Consider the following 19,264-nt stretch of genomic DNA (forward strand, 5'->3'; position numbering starts at 1 on the left):
TCTTCAGGCCTCAGTTTTGATTCTCAAAATGGTCTGTGGTAAAATATATCTATCAGTGAGCAGCACAAAAGCAAATTGTGAATGAGGATGTAGCAGCCTAGTAAGGCAACATCTGAGAGGGAGCAGACCTGTTTGCAGATAATTCAGCAAGTGCAGGCCTGTACAACAACAACCACCATGTGTTTGTCACTGCTGCACAAACTGGGCAGCCAGAAAGGGTGGCAGGTGCTCCATCTGTGGGCAAATGCAAAATTTGCTTGGCCAAATGCTGGTTTTAAAGTTCTGCTGCAGTTGTGAGTTAGCAGCAGAGCTGCTGGAGGTTCCCCATGGAGCACAGCCAGGGTGTGCCATTGTTGGCCTTCTCCAGGTTGTTTTGAGCAGAGTCATTGATAGTCCTTTGGTTTTCAAGAGATGCTTTTAACCTCACAGGGAACAAGAGCTGCTACAAATCTGTGTGCATGCACACACCCTGTGTTTTACACTTGGCTGATGGAGAGGCCTGCTCCTAACCAGGCTGATTCTTTTTAGCCTTTACCACATCTTTCCTTGGGGTTAGAATGCTGCCTTGTGAAGGCTGACCTAGAACAGAGGCTAGATGAAGCTAAAGAATAAAACAGGGATTATTAGAAGGCCTCAATGGATCCACCTTGGGCACCACAAGAGCCCAGCCAGGGCCACACCCAAGGTGAACCAAAATGGTCACAAAATGGATGACTGGTCACAAGGTCTCTCACTTCTTTAAGTTTTGGTCCATTTTCATATTGGAATTAATTGTCCAATTAGAGCTTTAGCTTATGAAATCTCATCCTTCTTGTTTTTCTCTCTTCAGTCCACATTGTTTATGTTCTTGGGCTTGAAATTTAGATCATTTGTCCTTGGCCTCCAGCTAGAGAAGGAATTGTTTTGTCTCCTTACTCTGTGAAGAGAGCTCACCATCCCCTATTATGGAGCTCAGAACTACACGCCAAAGCAGCACAGAATCTGAAAAACATAAAAGCTAAAACCTCAAGTATCAAGAAAGGACAAAGTCTGCAGATGGAGAGCAAGGAGAGGAGGATGCTCTTCAGTCTGTTTTGCCTGCCAGTGGCTGCTTGGGTTTTAATTGTGTCTTTCTGTCCAGGTGCAAGCAGATGACGTACCCAGAGGACCTGCCCCAGATCTCGGTGGTGTTCATCTTTGTGAACGAGGCTCTCTCAGTCATCCTGCGCTCCGTGCACAGCGTGGTGAACCACACCCCATCCCACCTGCTCAAGGAGATCATCCTGGTGGATGACAACAGCGACAATGGTGAGCTGCTCTCACTCTGCCTCTAAGCACGGTGCCCCGTGTGATTTCTAGGTGTGAAATGTAAATGTATTTGTTGATCAGAGGGTTGATTGAGCCATTTGAACAAAGCTGTGAGTAAATATTGACTATTTGTATAACAAATAAACATTATGTGGATAAAGTCTGTTGATTTCATTGAAATCCTAACAGAATGAGTGGCATTTATGTAGGCAGTCTTAACAGGACACTTTTCTCCAAATCCAGAGGAATATCATCATTGTTAGAATAAAAGTTTTAATTCTGCTGCCAAGGAAAAGCAAGGCTACACACTCTCTTTAAAGATAATTGCTACTCTTTTATATGGCAGTACATTGTTTCTTCATTATTTAATCCAAAATCCAAATATTGGTGAGCATGTAGGGTGCTATTATCAGCATATTTCACAATACAGTCATGTTAGAAGATTCTCAGGATACAAGGGACTAGTGTTGTCATGTTTAAACTTGTACATTACACTTCTAGAACTAATTCATCTTCTAAAATCATATTTATTTCCAATAAGCCTAAAATTTAGCATTTCCTCCTCAGATCAATAGCTTTAAATTCTTTCAGTTTTGAGTTGCTCTTACTCTTCAAGATCCCCGAAGAGAAGGAAGAGCTGAGAGAAGAGATAACTCAATCAAAATTAAGTTCCAAACCTATAGATTTAAGAAAATGTTTATGCAATTCAGATTTCATTTATGGCAGTGTAACCTGTGGAGTAATTATGTGAGACTGCAAAGTGTTGGAGTCAAGGCAATCCTGAGGAGAATTGAGCTCATCATTTCTCAGTGAACTCTTATATGGCTTTTCTCTGCCACTCTTCTAAATAACTGGAGATTTATCAAGTCTTTGATTCTAATGATAATGATTCTACTGTCTAACATAGATCAGAAAAATGAGGTTGCTAATGTCCTGGAAGCTTTTACTAGTTTTTCTGATAAAGACATTTAAGCAAAAGCCACTTTATGAATAAGTTGCAGTGTAAATGAATTACCAAACTACATTGATTTAAAATAAAAAATAGAGAGAGACCATTTTGGTAATTTGCCTGTTTATAAGCCTCTTGAAATGAAAGCTGAACAAGGGTGAATGAGTTCTGCTCCATCTGTGATTGAATGCCTGAAAATGAACAAAAGAGAAGTCTATTTGAGATCTTCAATATCCATTTAGTTAAAAAGGAAAGAAGTCTGGTATTGAAGAATCTTAATTATGTTTAAGGGAAAACCCTGAAAATTAAGGGAAATTAATTGTGATCTGAATTACATCTTGACCCAAAATCCATTGAGGTTATTTTTCTAACTCCTACTGAATAACATAAATCAGGAAAAAAAGATCACCAGACTGGCATGTTACACTTGCTTAAGGTCAGAATTGCTCTTCCAGAGGCCTGTTGTAACCTAATACAAATCATCAGAGAATCAGAATAGTAATTTTTTAAAAATATGTAGACAAACTACCTCTTCAACATGATACTCAAATCCATCAGGCCATGTTAAAGCTGGGCAAGTCTCTGGTGTGTGGGGAATTTCTCTGGGCTGAAACCCCTGGAACTGCTCCACGCCTTGGCTGCAGAACTGGGCTTGTATCTGTCAGACTCACCAAGGGTCTGGGATTATTTAAAGACTCCTCTCCCTTTCTGTTGCAGAATAAACACAACATTGTAGGGCCTTTCTGGTTCTAAAAGCTTGTGTGTGTTTTGATTTTGTCCTGCAGTTGAGCTGAAGTTTAACCTGGACCAGTATGTCCATAAGAGGTACCCAGGCCTGGTGAAGATCGTGCGCAACACCAAACGCGAGGGGCTGATCCGAGCCAGGATCCAGGGCTGGAAAGCAGCAACATCCCCTGTGGTGGGGTTCTTTGATGCCCACGTGGAGTTCAACATTGGCTGGTGAGTGCTGGCTGTGCCCATAGGGACAGTGGCACTGGGACAGGGCTCAGGGAGGGCTGTGCTCAGCTGCGGGGATCACCTCAGCAAGCACTCCTGAACTGTGCTCCTGATTATTGCAGCATTGCTGACAGGCTCCTGCAATGGCTGCAAGACCATAAAAAAGCTGTTGTGCCTGGTCTAGCACGGCTCTGTGGAGAGAGAATTAATTGGAACCACAATGGGTGTGAAATCCCAAAGCAGTCAGATGGGGAGACACCATTAAGGAGGCTCTGGGCTGGAGGATTTCAAGTGCTTCTTTTACCTCCTTGCCATTTTCTATCATTTCTTCTCAGAACTTGAATACCAATCTGATTTTGTCATAAATTTTCTTGCATTTACATTTGAGGGAAACATTAAATTATTGCCTGCAATTTTAATAGGGCTTGAAATTAGCATGACTTTCCCCATCCCCTTTTGGTTTAATGGGCCAGAACTGCATTTGGAATAAACCTTTGTAGCACCACTTGGTGGCCAATATTTGGCATTACTGGAAGTTGGGACTGTAGAAGCTGATCTGTACCATCAGCTGCAAAAGGACTTCTGGGACCTTCAGCATGTAAAACATGCATTTTCCAAAGATAGGCTGGTATTTGATAATGATGATGCAGAGTTATGGTGGAAATGATTATGCTCTGCAATTCTGGGAGATATCCTCAAATTAAAACTAAAAATAGCTGTACTTACAACTAGAGAGAAACTTAATTGCAAAGGAGTAGAGTGTTTATTTTTATATGTTCATGAATATCTTTATAAAATGGAAGATGCAATAAAATAAGTCTTGTAGTGCACCTGTTTTATGATCATCCCATTTTTATTCCTTAGGACTATGTTAGATTATAATAGCAGCTGTAGTAATTTTCTAGAAGCTTAAGAGCTGGTTTAATTTATTTATTTGCTTTTAAAGCAAGTAGATCTTTCGATTATTTTCAGACATTCATCTAGGGTAATACCAGCTATGGGACAGGATCAGGGACTGGGGAGAGCATGCTCTGGGTGCTGTCCCTAGTGCTTGTCCTGCCCAAGCTGCAGTTTTGTGGGGCTTGAGGAGAATTTTGTTATCATTTTATAAAGACATTGAGATCTGACTGAGGTACTGTACCCAGGGAAGATCAGCAGTGGTGTCAGTAAGCAGGAAAGGGCTTTGTGGTTGCTTTGGGGTTTGTTAGGGTTTGTTTTTTTACTGTACTGCTTCGCCTTAATGTCAGAAAGGGTTGAAATCAGCAGAGCAAGAACCTGGAGTGCTCAGTAAATGAGTGTGTATATCCAAGACAAAAGGTTTGTGTTTTCTGCCCCCTGCCTGGTGCACCCTCCTTCCAGCAGAGCTCTCAGGTCACAGCCTGGCTCTGGCCCTGCTTGGGGCACTCGGTGATCAGTGGGGACAGAAACGTGCTCCAGGAGCCTCCTGTGCCCCTTCATTTCAGAGCTGCACCTGTGGGCTCGGAGTGTTCCCTGCTGGTGTTCCTCCTCTTTCTCCACTCAGCCCTTGTGTCTGCTCAGAGCCATCTCAGCCCCTGCTCCAGCCACTCCTCCTAGTTTTAGCTCTGTCCACCTGTGCACATGGGGTTGCCTGTCATGTCCATTTTCATCTCATCTCCTTTGACTGGGAGGAACTGAAGTCCTTCCATCTGGACTGCTCTATTTTTTCCCACCAGGTTAGCACTGCCCCCACTCCGCAGCCCTACAAACTCAGGAATCAGGTGGGAGTCTCTTGTTAAGGCTCTGCTGTTCTGTTCTCCCACTAAGTTGCACCTTGCATGCATATTTCCCCCATTTTCAATTCTTATTTATGTATTCAGAGGCCACATGGATTGCTCCCACTAAAAGCTGTCTATGGATTATTTGTGAGGCAATTAAAAAGAAGCCAATTCCTTTACCACAGAAAAGAGCATTTAGCTTTCTGTTTGGTTTGTGTTCCATCTAAAAGTCAAGTGCCTGCAGTGCAATTTAGTTTCCCAATCTATGGCTGCTTTACCTGCCTAATCAGTTGGCAGATTAATTCATAAAGAATCAAAGAAGGACTTCATCACTTTCTCATGAAATATGCAGGACTGACAACAAAAAAAAAAACTTCTTTAAACAATAGTGGCCCATTTACAGGTGGCTTTTTGCCTGATATCATACTATAGCATTTTATGGGCTCTCACAGCATTGCTCTCCAGGGACACTTCTTCTAAACTAAATTACAAGTTGGTAGGATATAAAAAAATACTCTGCAACCTGGCAGGTCAAATTAGCTATTGAATTATTTATTTTGCTGTGCTTAATTGCTGCTTTTTGGCTTCTCAGGTGTAGAAATATGTTATCTCAGAGCAGTGATTTTCAACTGACCTGTTCCCCTTAGGGCTTTTGATAGTGTGAGCCAATACAGCTGCTGTGAGAGTGGAAGTGGAGAGGACTGTCTGAAAGGGAGGCCATTGCTATTAATTCTCAAATGGAATTTTAAATTAGAATTACAGGGTAATGTATGTGTACATTTTGTTTCTAAAATTCTACCTGTCCTGTTGGAGTAGAACCTGGTCTGTTTTTAATGGTTGCTTGATGTCAATGGGAGTCAGCAACCCAGCAGAACCAAGAGGGAGGAAAATCTGCTTTGCTTTCCTCTCTGGGGGTGTAGTTAAGCTTGTTTAGTTCAGTTTTCCTTCAGTCTTCTGAAGATTAGAGCATTCCTGCTCTGACTTTTGGGTTAGGTTCACCCAGAATGCCTGAAGGCACCCCAGTCACCCTGAGAGCATCCTGGATGCTGATTGTGTTGCAGAACATGCAGAGCATTGTGTAAACCCCTGTCTTTGAGAGATGGAAAGAATAACACGACAAGGAGAAGAGACCTTCCCTACAATATTGTCTGGGAGCAGGAAAGAGATTACAGAGATAAGGTGTTAATTCTCTGGGTGAGAAAAAGGACACATTGAGTGAAGGAGAGCAGAAATCAGTACGTGAAAGGCAGAAACCACAATATATTAGCAGCCATAAAGAGGGTGCTAGGAGCCATAAAAGAAGACATAATGATAGAGTATTATAGTTGCATTCTATCTTAGGAATTGCCTTTGCTCCTATCACAGAGGTATTATCAGAGCACTGAATGGAGTTATGCAGTCCTGTAGTAATTAAAATTTTGCCAGACAAAGGGTGAGTTTCAATAAAGAAGCAGTGAAGGAAGAGGATTTAATCAAAAGATTTCAACATACCAGCCAGACAGAGCCTGACATGAGAAAGAAAACATGAAATATAAGTTGAGTATCAATCAGATTGTGTCACACACATCCCATCTTTATGGATTATCCCTGAAGTTGTCAGTGTTTTAAAAATATACAAAATGGTGTTTTAATAAAATAGGAAGAGCTAAACATCAAGATCCGTAGGCCTGTGGATGATACTTTGCAGATGCTGCTTTATACTGTAAGGTGTAATGCAGCTTGTTGTGGTGGCCATAAGCAATGGATTCTCAAAAAGGTGTGTAAAGGAGAAGGGAAGTTGATTTCCTCCTGATCTTCTGCTGACTTTGGTTATCCCAAATACTCTGTAACAGAGACATGGTTGTGCTGTCCTGGGGCAGGGTCTTTGTCCCCCTGGGAGCTGCCTGGTAAATTTTCATGCAGTGTGCTGGAAGCCAATCTCTACCTGCAGGTAAACTCCCCCCTTTTCCAGCTCAGGTGGCTCTCAGGGGACATGGAAAAGTCCAGGTGGCTCTTTCCTTCTAAATGAGAGAAGTGGTGGAGGTGAAATTACCTTTGAGCCCTTCTGTGCAGTCTCTCCCCTCTCTGGAGCATTCAAGCACATCTCTCCTGCTCAGGATATGGTTCACTGAGCATCCCTGGGCTGAGGCTGACTGGGAAACCCAAATGAAAAGGGAGGGACATGTGTTTGTTAAGGGAGTTCTTCCTCATCCACAGCCTTAGGATCACTCTGGTAACTCAATGGAATACAAGTTTTAGCTAGAAAACCAATATAATCTGAGTGGAGCTTGCAGCAGAAGCCACGTGGGCCTTTGGGATCCATGGCAGGGTGCCAGCCAACACACAGAGGATGTACCAGAAAAGCAGCTTCAACTATTCATCTACCTCAACAACCTAGAATGTTCACTGAAGCACCCTCATTGCTTTTCAGTGGTGCAGAAAAGAGCCATTGAGGTTTGGCAGCCAAAGAGCTGATCTTTAACTCTCCAGCAGGCCTTGGTGCTGTGTTCCCTCTGTTCCAGCTGGGGACTGGGAGGCTGAAACTTCCCTGGACACATGGGAATGCTGACAGAGATGTCAGGCAGGACAGATGGGGAAGTTCTATTAGAGACTGAGAAAGGGAGAATGAAATTGATTTCTTTTTTAGTTCTCTGAACACTTCTTTAGAGGAAAGGCATTCCTCATTAAATATTCTGCAGATGGCCTCAGTGAAGAATTATGTATGTCAGTAGATCTGCTTGTCTGCATCTGATAAATGTATATTGTCAGTGAAATGTGAGGTAGCGTGTAAAATCATGCAAAATAAGCTTTCAGTTTACACAGCTTTCTTTTTTCTTACATTTCTCTGTTAAGTTTATACTTCATGGTACCTGACAGTGGTAGAGCCAGAGTAAAATACGGTGTTAAACCCAGTGAGCCATAAAATCTAGCAGATGAGACCATGTTGTCTTTCATTTATGTCTTATAAAGACTCTTCCCTAACTGCTTGCAAGAAGAGGAAATTCTCATTTGTGAAAGCAGGACAAAGGCGCTTGGATTTTTTTAATGTTAGTTCTTCATTTTTTGTTGGAGTAAAAAGTAGCATAGTGATGGTGGAGAAGGAAAAAAAAAAAAAAAAAAAAAGAGACATGTTTATCTCAAAAGAACCCAGAGATCAGGGTATATACCCACCTGGGATAGGGCAGAATTGGAGAGACATTTCCCAGTGCAATTCCTGTCATTTAGGAAAGGATTAGCTTTTGAACAAATTTAGAAAAAGTGACATTTGGGCTGCAGGGAGGAATTTATTGACAAATGCTCATACAGCCATTCCAAGTACTGGAAGGTAAGGTCTGCTTCTCAGCTGCTGCATGTTAGCAAAGCATCCCTGAAGCTGTGAAGGCCATTGAAGTGGCAGAGCTGGGCAGCAGAGGATCTGGCCTGTGGCATGCATGTGGATTCCCTGGGATTGTGAGCATTTATTCTGATGTTGTGCCTTTTTAAAAGTCTGCTTGAAGCCAGCAGGTGTTTTTACATATTTAAAAAGGTGAATTATATTATCATGTGCACCGAGGAGCTCATTACTAACTTCTTTTTATCTGTTTTTTATCTGGAAGAAGCTGTTCTTTTTAGCATTGTGACAAATCAGGCTTTCCCTTTGGCATGAATTCTCCAGCAATCTGATAAGGATGTAAGACAACACAGAGTTTTTGTTTGCTGTGGTTTCCCGTGGGGTTTGAGCTGCTCTGAATCAAGCCAGTGTTAAATACAGAATGCATATATGTTCAGAGATAGACTTACAATAGGATTAGAGAGGCCTATGTGATCACAGTATGGCCCCTGCCTTTGCTCTCAATCTTCTTACAGGCTTATTCTATACTCTGGCTTAAATTCTGCCTTCCAACTCTCTTCCTACCTCCAATGTTTATCTTGGGAGCATTTACTCTTGGAATCCCACAGAACCAGCGTTGCTGGAACTCCCAATAAAGTCATCATGGGTGCTCAACACCTTGGAAAATCCGCTGTTAATGAAGAAATCTTTCCACTGTTAGGCAAAAGCATTGAAGGCGTGTGCTGTTTAGTGATGTGCTCAACTGACTTGGACAAATCAAAGTGACTAAAATTGAAGTGAAAATACCCTTTAGCCTAGTGGAGTCTATAAGAGAACTAAATTTATTGTCCTTTCCCTTCTGGTTTTATCTGTTTACCAACAATCTATTCAGAGAGAGAGGAGGACACTGACAAATACTTAGTTTTAAAGAGGATGGAAGGGAGAGGATCTTCATATGTCACTCAAATTCCAGTCCAAATTGTCTCCTTGGTTTTTATTAAGTGGGAAAAAAACCCACTTGGATGATGTGAAGCACTACCTTTAAAGCAGAATCTTTTGATTATATTTAGTTTACTGAAATCCATCATGTGTATGAATATGCCTGGGAGAACTTTCCCTCTTGCTACAGTAAATAACTTGTTAACAATGCATGCTGCTTTTTGCCCATAAAGTACCTTGACTCAGATACAAACTAGGAACCTAATATTTTTGCACTGGAAAATGAAAAATGGAGATGGATCCCAAAATCCACATCTGGGTTATGCACCTAATCAGGCAGGGCTGAACCTGCCTCGCTGCCAGCAGTGGCCATGTGGAAAGGCAATCTTCCAAGCACGTACTGCAGCTCATCAGCTCAGTGTGTTGGACATCCTTGGACTTCAGCAACCTTTTCCCCCCTTATCCCTTCAGTCCTGTGAGCTGCCAGAAACACCTGACTTCTGCAGATAGACAGCAAAAAAAACAAGGCAAAGTGGGAAAAAACCATGGAAAGAATGCTGGTGTCCATAAAGGGGGGGGGGGGGGGGTAAATCTACACAATAAAGTAGCAGTCTGAAATTAGGGAAAAAAATTAGAAAGTACCTGGAAAGATTTAATCATAATTCTTTTTAAAATCTGAAGCAATTACACAAAGCCAGAGTGACCAGGAAGGTTAACAAAGGATTTGATGAATGTGCAGCTCAGTTCAGCATTATAGAGCAACTCTGAGGCTGGGCTTTGCTAGCCATGAATAGCAATGAAACCCTCTGATATTCCATGGATTACTCAAGATAAGCAATGAAAACACGGTGCATTGCCCAGTCCTGTTCAAACTCCCAGTTCTCCTTTATTGGCCATTACCTGGGGGTGTTGGCAGGCAAACAGCCCACCAGCAGTGCTGGCAGGGTCTGGGATTTGAGTGTTCCTGCAGATCTCACACAGATGAGCTTGGGCTGAGCCTCTGAATACCCCATTGCTCTCTCTGCTGTCTTTTATAGGGCAGGACAGGCTGTGAAATCTCTCAGGTATGCAATGTTTAATTAAAAGGCTCTCCATTCTGCGTTTTTGCTGAGAGAACAGCTCTGGCCTGGATTTTCTCTTTCTATCTGTGACTCAGAGCCTACTTTCTTACTTGTGGGTGTGAAAATATTTTGGAAATTAGGTGGCTGTGCAGTCTGTCCAGATACTCAATATTTCCTGTTCCTAACACATGCAGGGATGTGATTTGCACACATCTGGGTACCAAGAGAGCTAGGAAATCACCTCATGGGTGAGATGGGAGGTTTAGAAGATGAAGTTCCAGCAGTTGCTTTCATACCAATTGACTCCATATCCTTGGCATGGCACTTGACTTCACCTGTAACTTGAGGGTAGAGAAATCAACTCTTGTTGAAGCAATAATATCTTAAATATTTACATTTCTTGAGTGCAGGGGACTTAAACAGAACATCCATCACCAGGACAAATGCCTCAAATTTCATGAAAGTTCAGAATCTGTGATTTCACATCAACAGGTTGATAGAAAGTAATGGAATTTTATAATGTATTTTGACCCCAGCTATTGTATTACACTCCAGATCCCCCTTGGGCCATTCAGATGCAAAACACCAAGTCAGGTGGTAATAAATGTGAGTCACACAGATGGGAAAACACAGAAATTCCTCAGGTGTAGAATTACAGGAGTAGTTTGGTGACAGTTTGTCTGAGAGCAGCTCCAGAGCTGGGAATGGATTGTTCTTCATGTAAAGAAGAAAATTAGGTCCCAGGTTAGCATTTCCAAGACTCAAGTATTGGATTAACACAATCACAAATATGATTAAGGGCTGGAAACTGGTGTGACTGTTGAATATTTTCTTCATATTATTTCTCTAACCATTATTTGGGATACACTTCAGCAGTCCAATTTTAAGATGTCTTGCAAAGTAGCAGGCTAAATTCCCTTTATATTCAAAATAGATTCCTCTGGAACATTATTAATCTCGCCCAGTTTCAGTGTCTACATTATTATGAGAAGCATCTGACTATAAAAGTGCCAACCTCTGCCTCTCTCTGCTGAGAATGAAAGTTTGAGGCAATTACTGTGCATGTGGGGGGTCCACTGCAGGTATCTGACATTAAGGGAGAAGAAATCCTTATCTTCTTTCAGCTTTTCTATTACACAATCTCAATCTACCCTACAAAGTAAAATACTTGGAAAATGAGCACCCCAGGAAGAGCTGTAGAAGGGACATAGAACCTCCAGGATAGTTTTGAGTATGATGGTTAAACAGTCTTGCTTTGTATCATAAACATGTCATTAACTGCGGACTTGAAGATTTGGTGACCAAAGAATTCCCACCAAGAGAGATAGAAGTAGTTTGAAAAACTCCCCATCTTTCCTTGTTTGTCAAAGACCTGCTTCCAGAATCAGACAGTAGTGAATGACAGAGTTGGATTCTTGCAAAGGAAACCCAGTTACAGATTTTTGCTTCAGAAGGCATGCAAGCAGCTTTCCTGCTGTGCAGGGCAGGTCTGGAAATCAGACTTAATAAATTTGTTCAAGCCACGGGAGTCAAGCAAACAATGAGTGACACCTGTACCTGTTGTCTGGTGTTTTGAAATCCTTTGTTTCAGAGTTTAGAGGGAGAAGGAGAGCTTTATACCCAAGGGTTACTGTGTCCAGGCATGGAGTCACCAGACTAGTGATGGCATGTCCATCCTTCTGTATTTTCTTCTGCTGCTGAGCAGAGATAACATGATGGAAAGTACAAAGCAGATTCAGCTTTTCTGCATTTTCCCCTTCTTTGTCAGATTTGAAAGAGTTTTTCTGCTACCCACCCACTGGTTTTTAAAAGGATTAATCTCATAAATATAAGCTCATACTAATAATGGAAGTGGCTTATCCAGATCAGGTAGGTCACACTGGCTCTATGGGGGTGCACAAGTGTGGCCTAAACCCCATATGAATTCAGAGTCTGAACCATGCACAGTATCTTCTGCCGGCCTAAAAGAACATTTATGGTAACAGGCAAAATATGAGGTAACAAACTTGAAACCACAAAGGAGCAATTGTCTTCTGACCAACAGCAAAAGAAAGTGAGAAAAGATCAGTGTTCAAATCCTCCTACCTCTGTGAGTTGCAACAAACCACCATTCCCTTAAAGATCCATGCGAGAGCTCTGCAAAATTTTCAAAGCACATTTCAAGGAGAAACACACAAAAGAGTGAACCAGTGGCTCTTTCTAATACTGCTTTGAGGAATGATTTCCACCCTTGTGTAAGTCTGCTACCTCTTTGGATCAGATTCTCTGTAAATTCATAGCAAACTCAGACTACCTTGGTCAGAAATGAGTGTTTGCACTGAAGCTTTTTACTTTCCTTTTGGGATGTAGCTTCTGTGGAAAGCACATTGATGTTTTAAAGCCTTTTGAAATGACTGAACATTTCCTGCAGTTCGCTGCTTTTGCACCATCTGGCACCTGAAATCTTCTCATCACCAAAGAGGTTTTAGAAGGTATAATGCAGCCACATTTGTCATTCGAACTAGATGTGATGGGGTCAGTCTTGGGAAACAGGATTAAAATCTTTGAGTAACCTTCAGATTCTTGCAGCCCCTGGAGTGCGTTTAGTTCTTCAGGCCATGCCAGCCAGTATTTAATTGCTGCCAGGAATCCTGGTGGTGTAGCCAGTAGGAGACCATTTAGCTGCTATTGGTGATGGTGTCTCTCAACATTTCTCCATTGTGAAATGAATTAACAATCTCCAGGCCTCAGAATAAGTATCTGGTCGAATTTTGTGTTGTTAGGCTGTGGCACAGCTTCACAGAGGTGGTAATTCCTGTGCAGGTGCTGTGTGCAGTGTCCCACGCCAGCTGCAGCCTGCAGCGTGTGGCTGCGATCCGTACCCCGTCCCTCCCCGCCCTGCTCTGGCTTTTCCATCTCACTGTGCTGATGCTCGCAGCATCAGAAAACCTCATTTTATCAGCCTGCAAAGCATGCCCTGGGATTACAGGAAGGCTGTCAAACCTTGTGCTGTTCTCACTGCTCTCAGGGCGGAGCCGGCGCTCACGCGGATCAAGGAGGATCGCAAGCGGATCATCCTGCCCGCCATCGACAACATCAAGTACAACACCTTCGAAGTGCAGCAGTACGCCAACGCGGCCCACGGCTACAACTGGGGGCTCTGGTGCATGTACATAATCCCGCCACAGGACTGGCTTGATAAAGGGGATGAGTCAGCTCCCATCAGGTAAATCTCCCCTGTGCTGTCACTTCTGATGTTTCCGTCTCGGCCGTCTGCCGAGGGGGAATTTAGGTGAACGAGTGTAGCCACGCTTCTCTTCACAGAGAAAAGCAAGGCACAATTCTTCCCAAGAATATTTCTGGGTTTCACATTCTCTGAACCTCAGAGAGAGAAAGAAAACACAATTCTTATCGTATTTGCTGTGCCTGTGTTGTGCCAAAGTAGAATGCAATATGGAGATTATTTGCCCAAAGTGATAGTGTTTTGTTTTCATGGCCTGTCCTGTGTGTGTCAGTGTTGTTGGCTGACAGTCATGAGATTCTGTGCAGTGGAGTGCAGTTGAGAGCTTGGCACATTCAGTTTAGATGTAATATAATACAGTATAGAATAATATAGTATAATAAAGTAATTAATTAGCCTTCTGATAAGAAGGAGTCAGATGCATTCATCTCTCCCCCTCATCAGGAGCAAAAATATCCACTATAAATAAGGCTGCAGGCTTTGTGCAGGAATAACAAAATGACACTGGGGAAACTGATGGCTCCACAAAAGCTGTGGAAGTGTGTGCTGCCTTTCAGAGCTGCCCCACAATGAACACAAGTACTCTGGCTCTGAGTGTGTGCTTCAAGCATGTGTTCTGGCCATTAGTAGAATAGCAGGATCCTTTTCATCTAACCTTTTATTTTCTAGTGGACTCTGGCCCATGGTGTGCATGAGAAACAAAGGAATTGTGTGTGTGATTACAAAGAGGCTATTTTAACTCCTGTTCTGTGGGCAGCAGTCTTGGTCATCAGTCCAAACCAGAGCTTCCCAGGAGCATCACTAGGAGTTGTGTTTGAGAGCTGCTCTTTTTTTTCTTTTCTTTGTGGTTTTTTTTGGTTTGTTTTTTTTTTTTTTTTTTGGGTTGATTTTGGGTTTGTGGGTATTTTTGCGGGGGGGGGGGGTTTGGTTGGTTGGGTTTGTTTGGTTTTTTCTTGTTTTTTGGGGGGGGGGGTTTGGGGTTTTTTGTTGTTGTTTTTGGGGTTTTTCTTGGAAACTTTGTACATGTTCAAAGTTTTTGTACTGGTTGAATTTTAAAATGAACCCACACCAGACCGTGTAGTCAGTGTGTCAATTTACTTTTCCTTACAAGAGAACATTGTACATTACAGAAATGGAATTTTCTGAGGAAAGGCCATTACAGGAATTGTGAAGGTGTTTCTGAGAATTGTTACAGTGGGAAAACTGGAACTGATGTGCAAAGGGCTTTCTCTCCCCTCCATTTGAAAATTCACATCTCCTAGCCTTTCATCTCCAGTGCAGATGCTTGTCTAAGAGCTCCTCTGGGACACATTGTGCTGGATAAAGGGTACTGCTGTTACCAACTCTAGAAATAAATGCTAAAAAATTTGAAGCCTAAGTATGCACTTTAGGATGCTCTTATTTTTAAGACTTCTTAAGAAGGACACAAATTACCAGCTCAAAGTCATCTTCATTTTCATGTATATAGGCATCATCTTAAAGTAAGCTAAAACTCTAAACTCTGCTGTATGGTCCCAGTGTGGGCTCTGGCAGAGGAGCTGATGTACTTCCCTTCCAGAGCAAAGCTTGAGTTGCCAGATCCTGAAAAGTTCAGCCAAGCACTTCCAACAACACACCACCTGAAAAAAATGCCAGTGATCTTTTGGAAGTGAAAAGACACACACACTGATCACATTTCCAAGTGATCAGAGGATGGGGCCACCTCACAGGATCCTTCCCTCATGAAGAGTAATATCTTAATCTGTATTTGAGCAAGTGTTGCAAATTGTACTCAGGTTCATTCTCATGCTCTGTGACTGCAAAACAGAGCTATACAGTAATATTAACCTTATTTACTGCAGGACAGCACAGTCCATCATCACTGACCTTTTGCTTGGCTTGAAACCTCAATAAGCAGGGAAGTAATTACTTAGGAAATCAGTTTTCCTGGATAACATGCCCTGCTCACCTCACATTGTTTTAAAAGTGCAGATGTTTTATACCTGTTTCACTCATCCCTGAGAAAGTTTATTGATAAAGGAAAATTAATCATCCAAAGCTTTCACTCCTGAAGGGTTTTGTGCACTTCATGACTCACAATTTATATGTGAAATCATTGCAGTAATTTTCTCATGGATTGCTCCAATATTTTAGTATCTTCTGTTCTGGAGACAATGATCACATAACAGATAAAACTGAACTAAGAGGTTAAACCTCAGAAATAAAGGACCTGATTTCCCATGGACTTCCCTCAGATTTGCATTCAGGCTCTTGCTGGTGCCACACTGGCACTGAGTTGGGCTGACACAGGAGTGAACAAATCCAAACTCAAGCACTGAGCAGGGTTAAAATCTGATGCACATGAGTAACTGGCTCCCAAGAGCAGTGATTTTATTCTGAACCTGAATGGAGAAACCCTCCAGTTCAACAGTGCACAAACTGCCCAGAGACAGATGAGACAAGCAGCAGAAGGAGGAGAACACCCAACCCTGGCTGGCAAATATCAGGAGCACTGACCCATTGCCACTGCCTTAGCATCTCTTCTGCAAATTAACAATTCCATGCCCTAAAATGCAGACACATCCACATGGAACCATGAACACTTCCATGTCTCCTGGGCACAAGTTCTTTGAAGGCAGGGATTCAGGAGAGCAGGGCATCCCCTTTATGGCCACACTGCAGTGTGTGGTGAGGGGCCTCTGAAGCTGTAGCACGTGGATGGATTTGCTAAAGCATTTGGCTGTTGTGTTGTTCCCGCCTGTGGAAATATAATGTTATTTTGTGGCTTTTAAGTGATTTGCCAGTGTAATTATGGTAGTGGAAACAGTGACTGTGTGAGTGTTATTGATGAAAACAATCAGGAAGTCTGTCCTTAGGAATGAGATTTGAAAGTGGTCATGGTGGGAACTTACTAGCTGTGGAATATTTGAAGTGTGTTTTCAAAAGGAAGGTAAAGTCAGGCTAGTGAGCAAACTTTTAAAAAAATTTCAGATGTGACTAGGTTTGGTACAGGTTTTCGTTTTGGAACTGGCTTTCCAAAGTACATATTGCAACCATGATTCCTGTTTCAGTCCACTTTGCAAGACAGCAACTGTGCACTTTGGTGCTGTTTGAATCCATGTGTCTGTCCAGTGCATTCATAAGACTGCAAAGCTGCTCATCAGCATGGAAACTGCAAGTCCATTTAGTCCTTGCTGCCACTGTCCCTCTTAAGGCTTTGTTTGACACAGTTTTCAGCAGTCAGTGAGTTTGGTTTGTGCCTCTCTGTGTGTTTTGTGAAAGAAAAGGCTGGTAACAAATAACCCTGTGACTGGTTTTGTGGTTGGTGTAGCTGAATACTTTCTGCCAGATCTCCAAAAGGATTAGAGATTTTCAGCACTAAAGAACATGTGTACCCTGGCATCAGTGAGGATCAGAGCTCTGGCATTTCTCCCGTTTGCACTGTATGAATAAATACCATCAATGTGCAGAATTGGGTGAGGCATTTGGAAAGCAGGGTCCAACTCCTGTTTTCTTCTGGGACTACACAACAGATGTGCTTCTTTCCTGAGAATTTTTCTGTTTGAAGCCTGATCCTCTAATTTCTTGAGCACTGACAGTGGTGTGATTCTACTCAGCCTTACTGGGAAAGAGCAACAACTGTCCCTCATGCCAGTGGGTCACTCATGGGCAGTCATGTCAAGTGTGCACCATGAAATGCCACATCAGCTGTTGTGAGCTAAGTGACAGAGGGGACGTGGCCTTGAAGTGCTAACAAAGGTAAACAAATAGCAAGAACAAGGTGTCAGATTCTGTAAAGATTTCTGATGCACTTTAAAGTCAGTTGTTCCCCCCTCCCCCCCATTAATACTCTGAACTTCAGAACAATTGATGTTCCCCAAGTTGGCCTCTGCAGGCAATCCATTTTCCATGTTTGACATTTGAGATGGAAGATGTCTGTAACGTGAAGATTTAAATGAGGATTGTTACTTTGACACGCTGTGTCCATCACGTCATTTTCCATTCGTGTTCCTGCGAGCACGCTGCCCAAAAATGTCCTTATCATCTGGCAACACACTGTGTAGCAAAGGATCTGTTTCAGAGGGCTTCTAATGAATTTGACTATGCATTGAAACAAGCTGGGCTTTTTAAGGCATGCTGTATTTTTTTCCCTGGGTTTTGGAACAGCAAGGAAGGTTTCTGGTATTCTGAACTCTGGCTCTGACTTGTCTTCCCTCACCTGCTGTGATTATGATGGACTGCTCTGCATTTGATTTCTTGATCAGCAGCCACTAACATTAGAGTCATTAGTCAGCCTCACCCAGCCAAGCACTGCACAGCTCTCCATTTTATCTTCCTCCAGCAGCAGTGGTGCATTTCATTGTTGCATATGTTCTCACTTACTGCTTTAATATGCCATAGCTTGGTACCAGTAGGGATGTGCATGTACATGCACTGCATCAGCTGCTCCAGAGAGCGCCAGTGCCTTGCTCATGGACATAAATTAGAGTTTGATGTGCCCCCAGTGAAGTGCTTTGTGCTGCTGCTTCTATCTGAGACTGTGTGTGCCCATCTCACGTGCAAGCCAGGCCCCGTGCTGGTCTGCAGCAGCAATAATGATGAAGCCAATCTGGGCCCTCACTGCTCTGGGAAGAAATCCACCTGAGCTCAGGAGGGAAAGTCTTTCATTATAAACCATGCTGCCATGTAATAATAAAACTGGTGAGTGTTTATTGACTGCTCATAGCCATCTTTTCAGTTTCTGGTTCACAGGAGCCTGTAACAAAGCAGTTTTGCTTTTATTTGTCCAGGTTTTGATGGGTGTCCTGCCTGTTCCAAAAAATTACTTCCACAGGGCATCAGAGAGTTATTCTGCATCCGTATTTGCTCTGCCTATCTAGATGAGCATTAGCTTGTCATCTTGTCTTTTTTTTCCCCTGTTTCTTCTGAGCAGCAAATCTGTTCTTGAGTTCTGTTCTTGGGGCCTGGTGTGACTCTTTCTTGCAGAAGACATGAGCTGTAAGAAAAATAGAAATACTTCTGCAGGTACCATGCAGGTTTCCCCACTTACATGTCAGACCATGGCTGAAGTGCTGCTTAAGAACCTGAATCAAAGAAACACTCTGCTGGGAGAGGTGGAACACTCAGAGATAGGCTGTGTCCTGTGTCACTTGAAACTCCTTGTCTCTCTCATTATGCCTGTATATATACATTTATGCTTGTATATTTATTTATGGTTCTATTTGTGTTTGAATTTATGTGTTTATTGTGTTTGTCAGTTTTCCTGGAAATTGCAGCTGGCTGCTCATGAAACTGTTTCAAATGTGACCTGATTGCATTGTACACATATGTATATATAAATATATAAATAAATATATATAAATATATGCTGACCTTAAGGCAGGAGAGAAAGATGCATAAGGCAGAGCAAGACTGACTGTACCACGTGCAGTTTAGTCCCCATCCCTTTCTCCTTCACTGGTTCTTGGTGAAGCCCCCAGGCACCTCCCTTCAGTAAGGGGAAGGAGGGGGATGCACCTGGCTGGAGAAATGGGTGTCAGCACAGCTGGAATTTTACCAGCAGAGCTGTGCTCCTGGGGATCTCACTGACACAAAAGTCCTGACTCAGACCTGCAGCAAATGCCTTTCTTCCCTGGCCAGTGTGCCCCATCCCATGGCAGGCACTGCCCTCCCCACACAGAGCCTCTCCTCCTGCTGCTGCTGCAGGGAGGGAGAGTTCACCACCAGAAACCTCTCTGTGCTCCTTCCCTTTCCCAGGGCATTACCCAGAGAAATGTTTCTCTCATGTCTCCCTTGCTACAGCAGTGCTGTCAGGTAATTCCCCCAAACTGACTGTGCTGTATCTTT

General features: G+C 42.8%; 1 protein-coding gene across 2 annotated transcripts in view; it reads left to right on the forward strand.

The window, feature by feature from the left end:
* GALNT9 (polypeptide N-acetylgalactosaminyltransferase 9) overlaps positions 1–19,264 on the forward strand; it is a 129,330-nt gene that overhangs the window by 45,167 nt on the left and 64,899 nt on the right. For both annotated transcript variants that reach the window (XM_064392127.1, XM_064392128.1), the window contains 3 exons: positions 1,121–1,287; positions 3,022–3,196; positions 13,226–13,423. In XM_064392127.1, the coding sequence (XP_064248197.1) occupies positions 1,121–1,287; positions 3,022–3,196; positions 13,226–13,423 (540 nt within the window). The remainder of the gene's footprint in view (positions 1–1,120; positions 1,288–3,021; positions 3,197–13,225; positions 13,424–19,264) is intronic.

The sequence above is a fragment of the Passer domesticus genome, chromosome 17 (genome assembly GCF_036417665.1).
Source record: "Passer domesticus isolate bPasDom1 chromosome 17, bPasDom1.hap1, whole genome shotgun sequence".
Lineage (NCBI taxonomy): Eukaryota > Metazoa > Chordata > Aves > Passeriformes > Passeridae > Passer > Passer domesticus.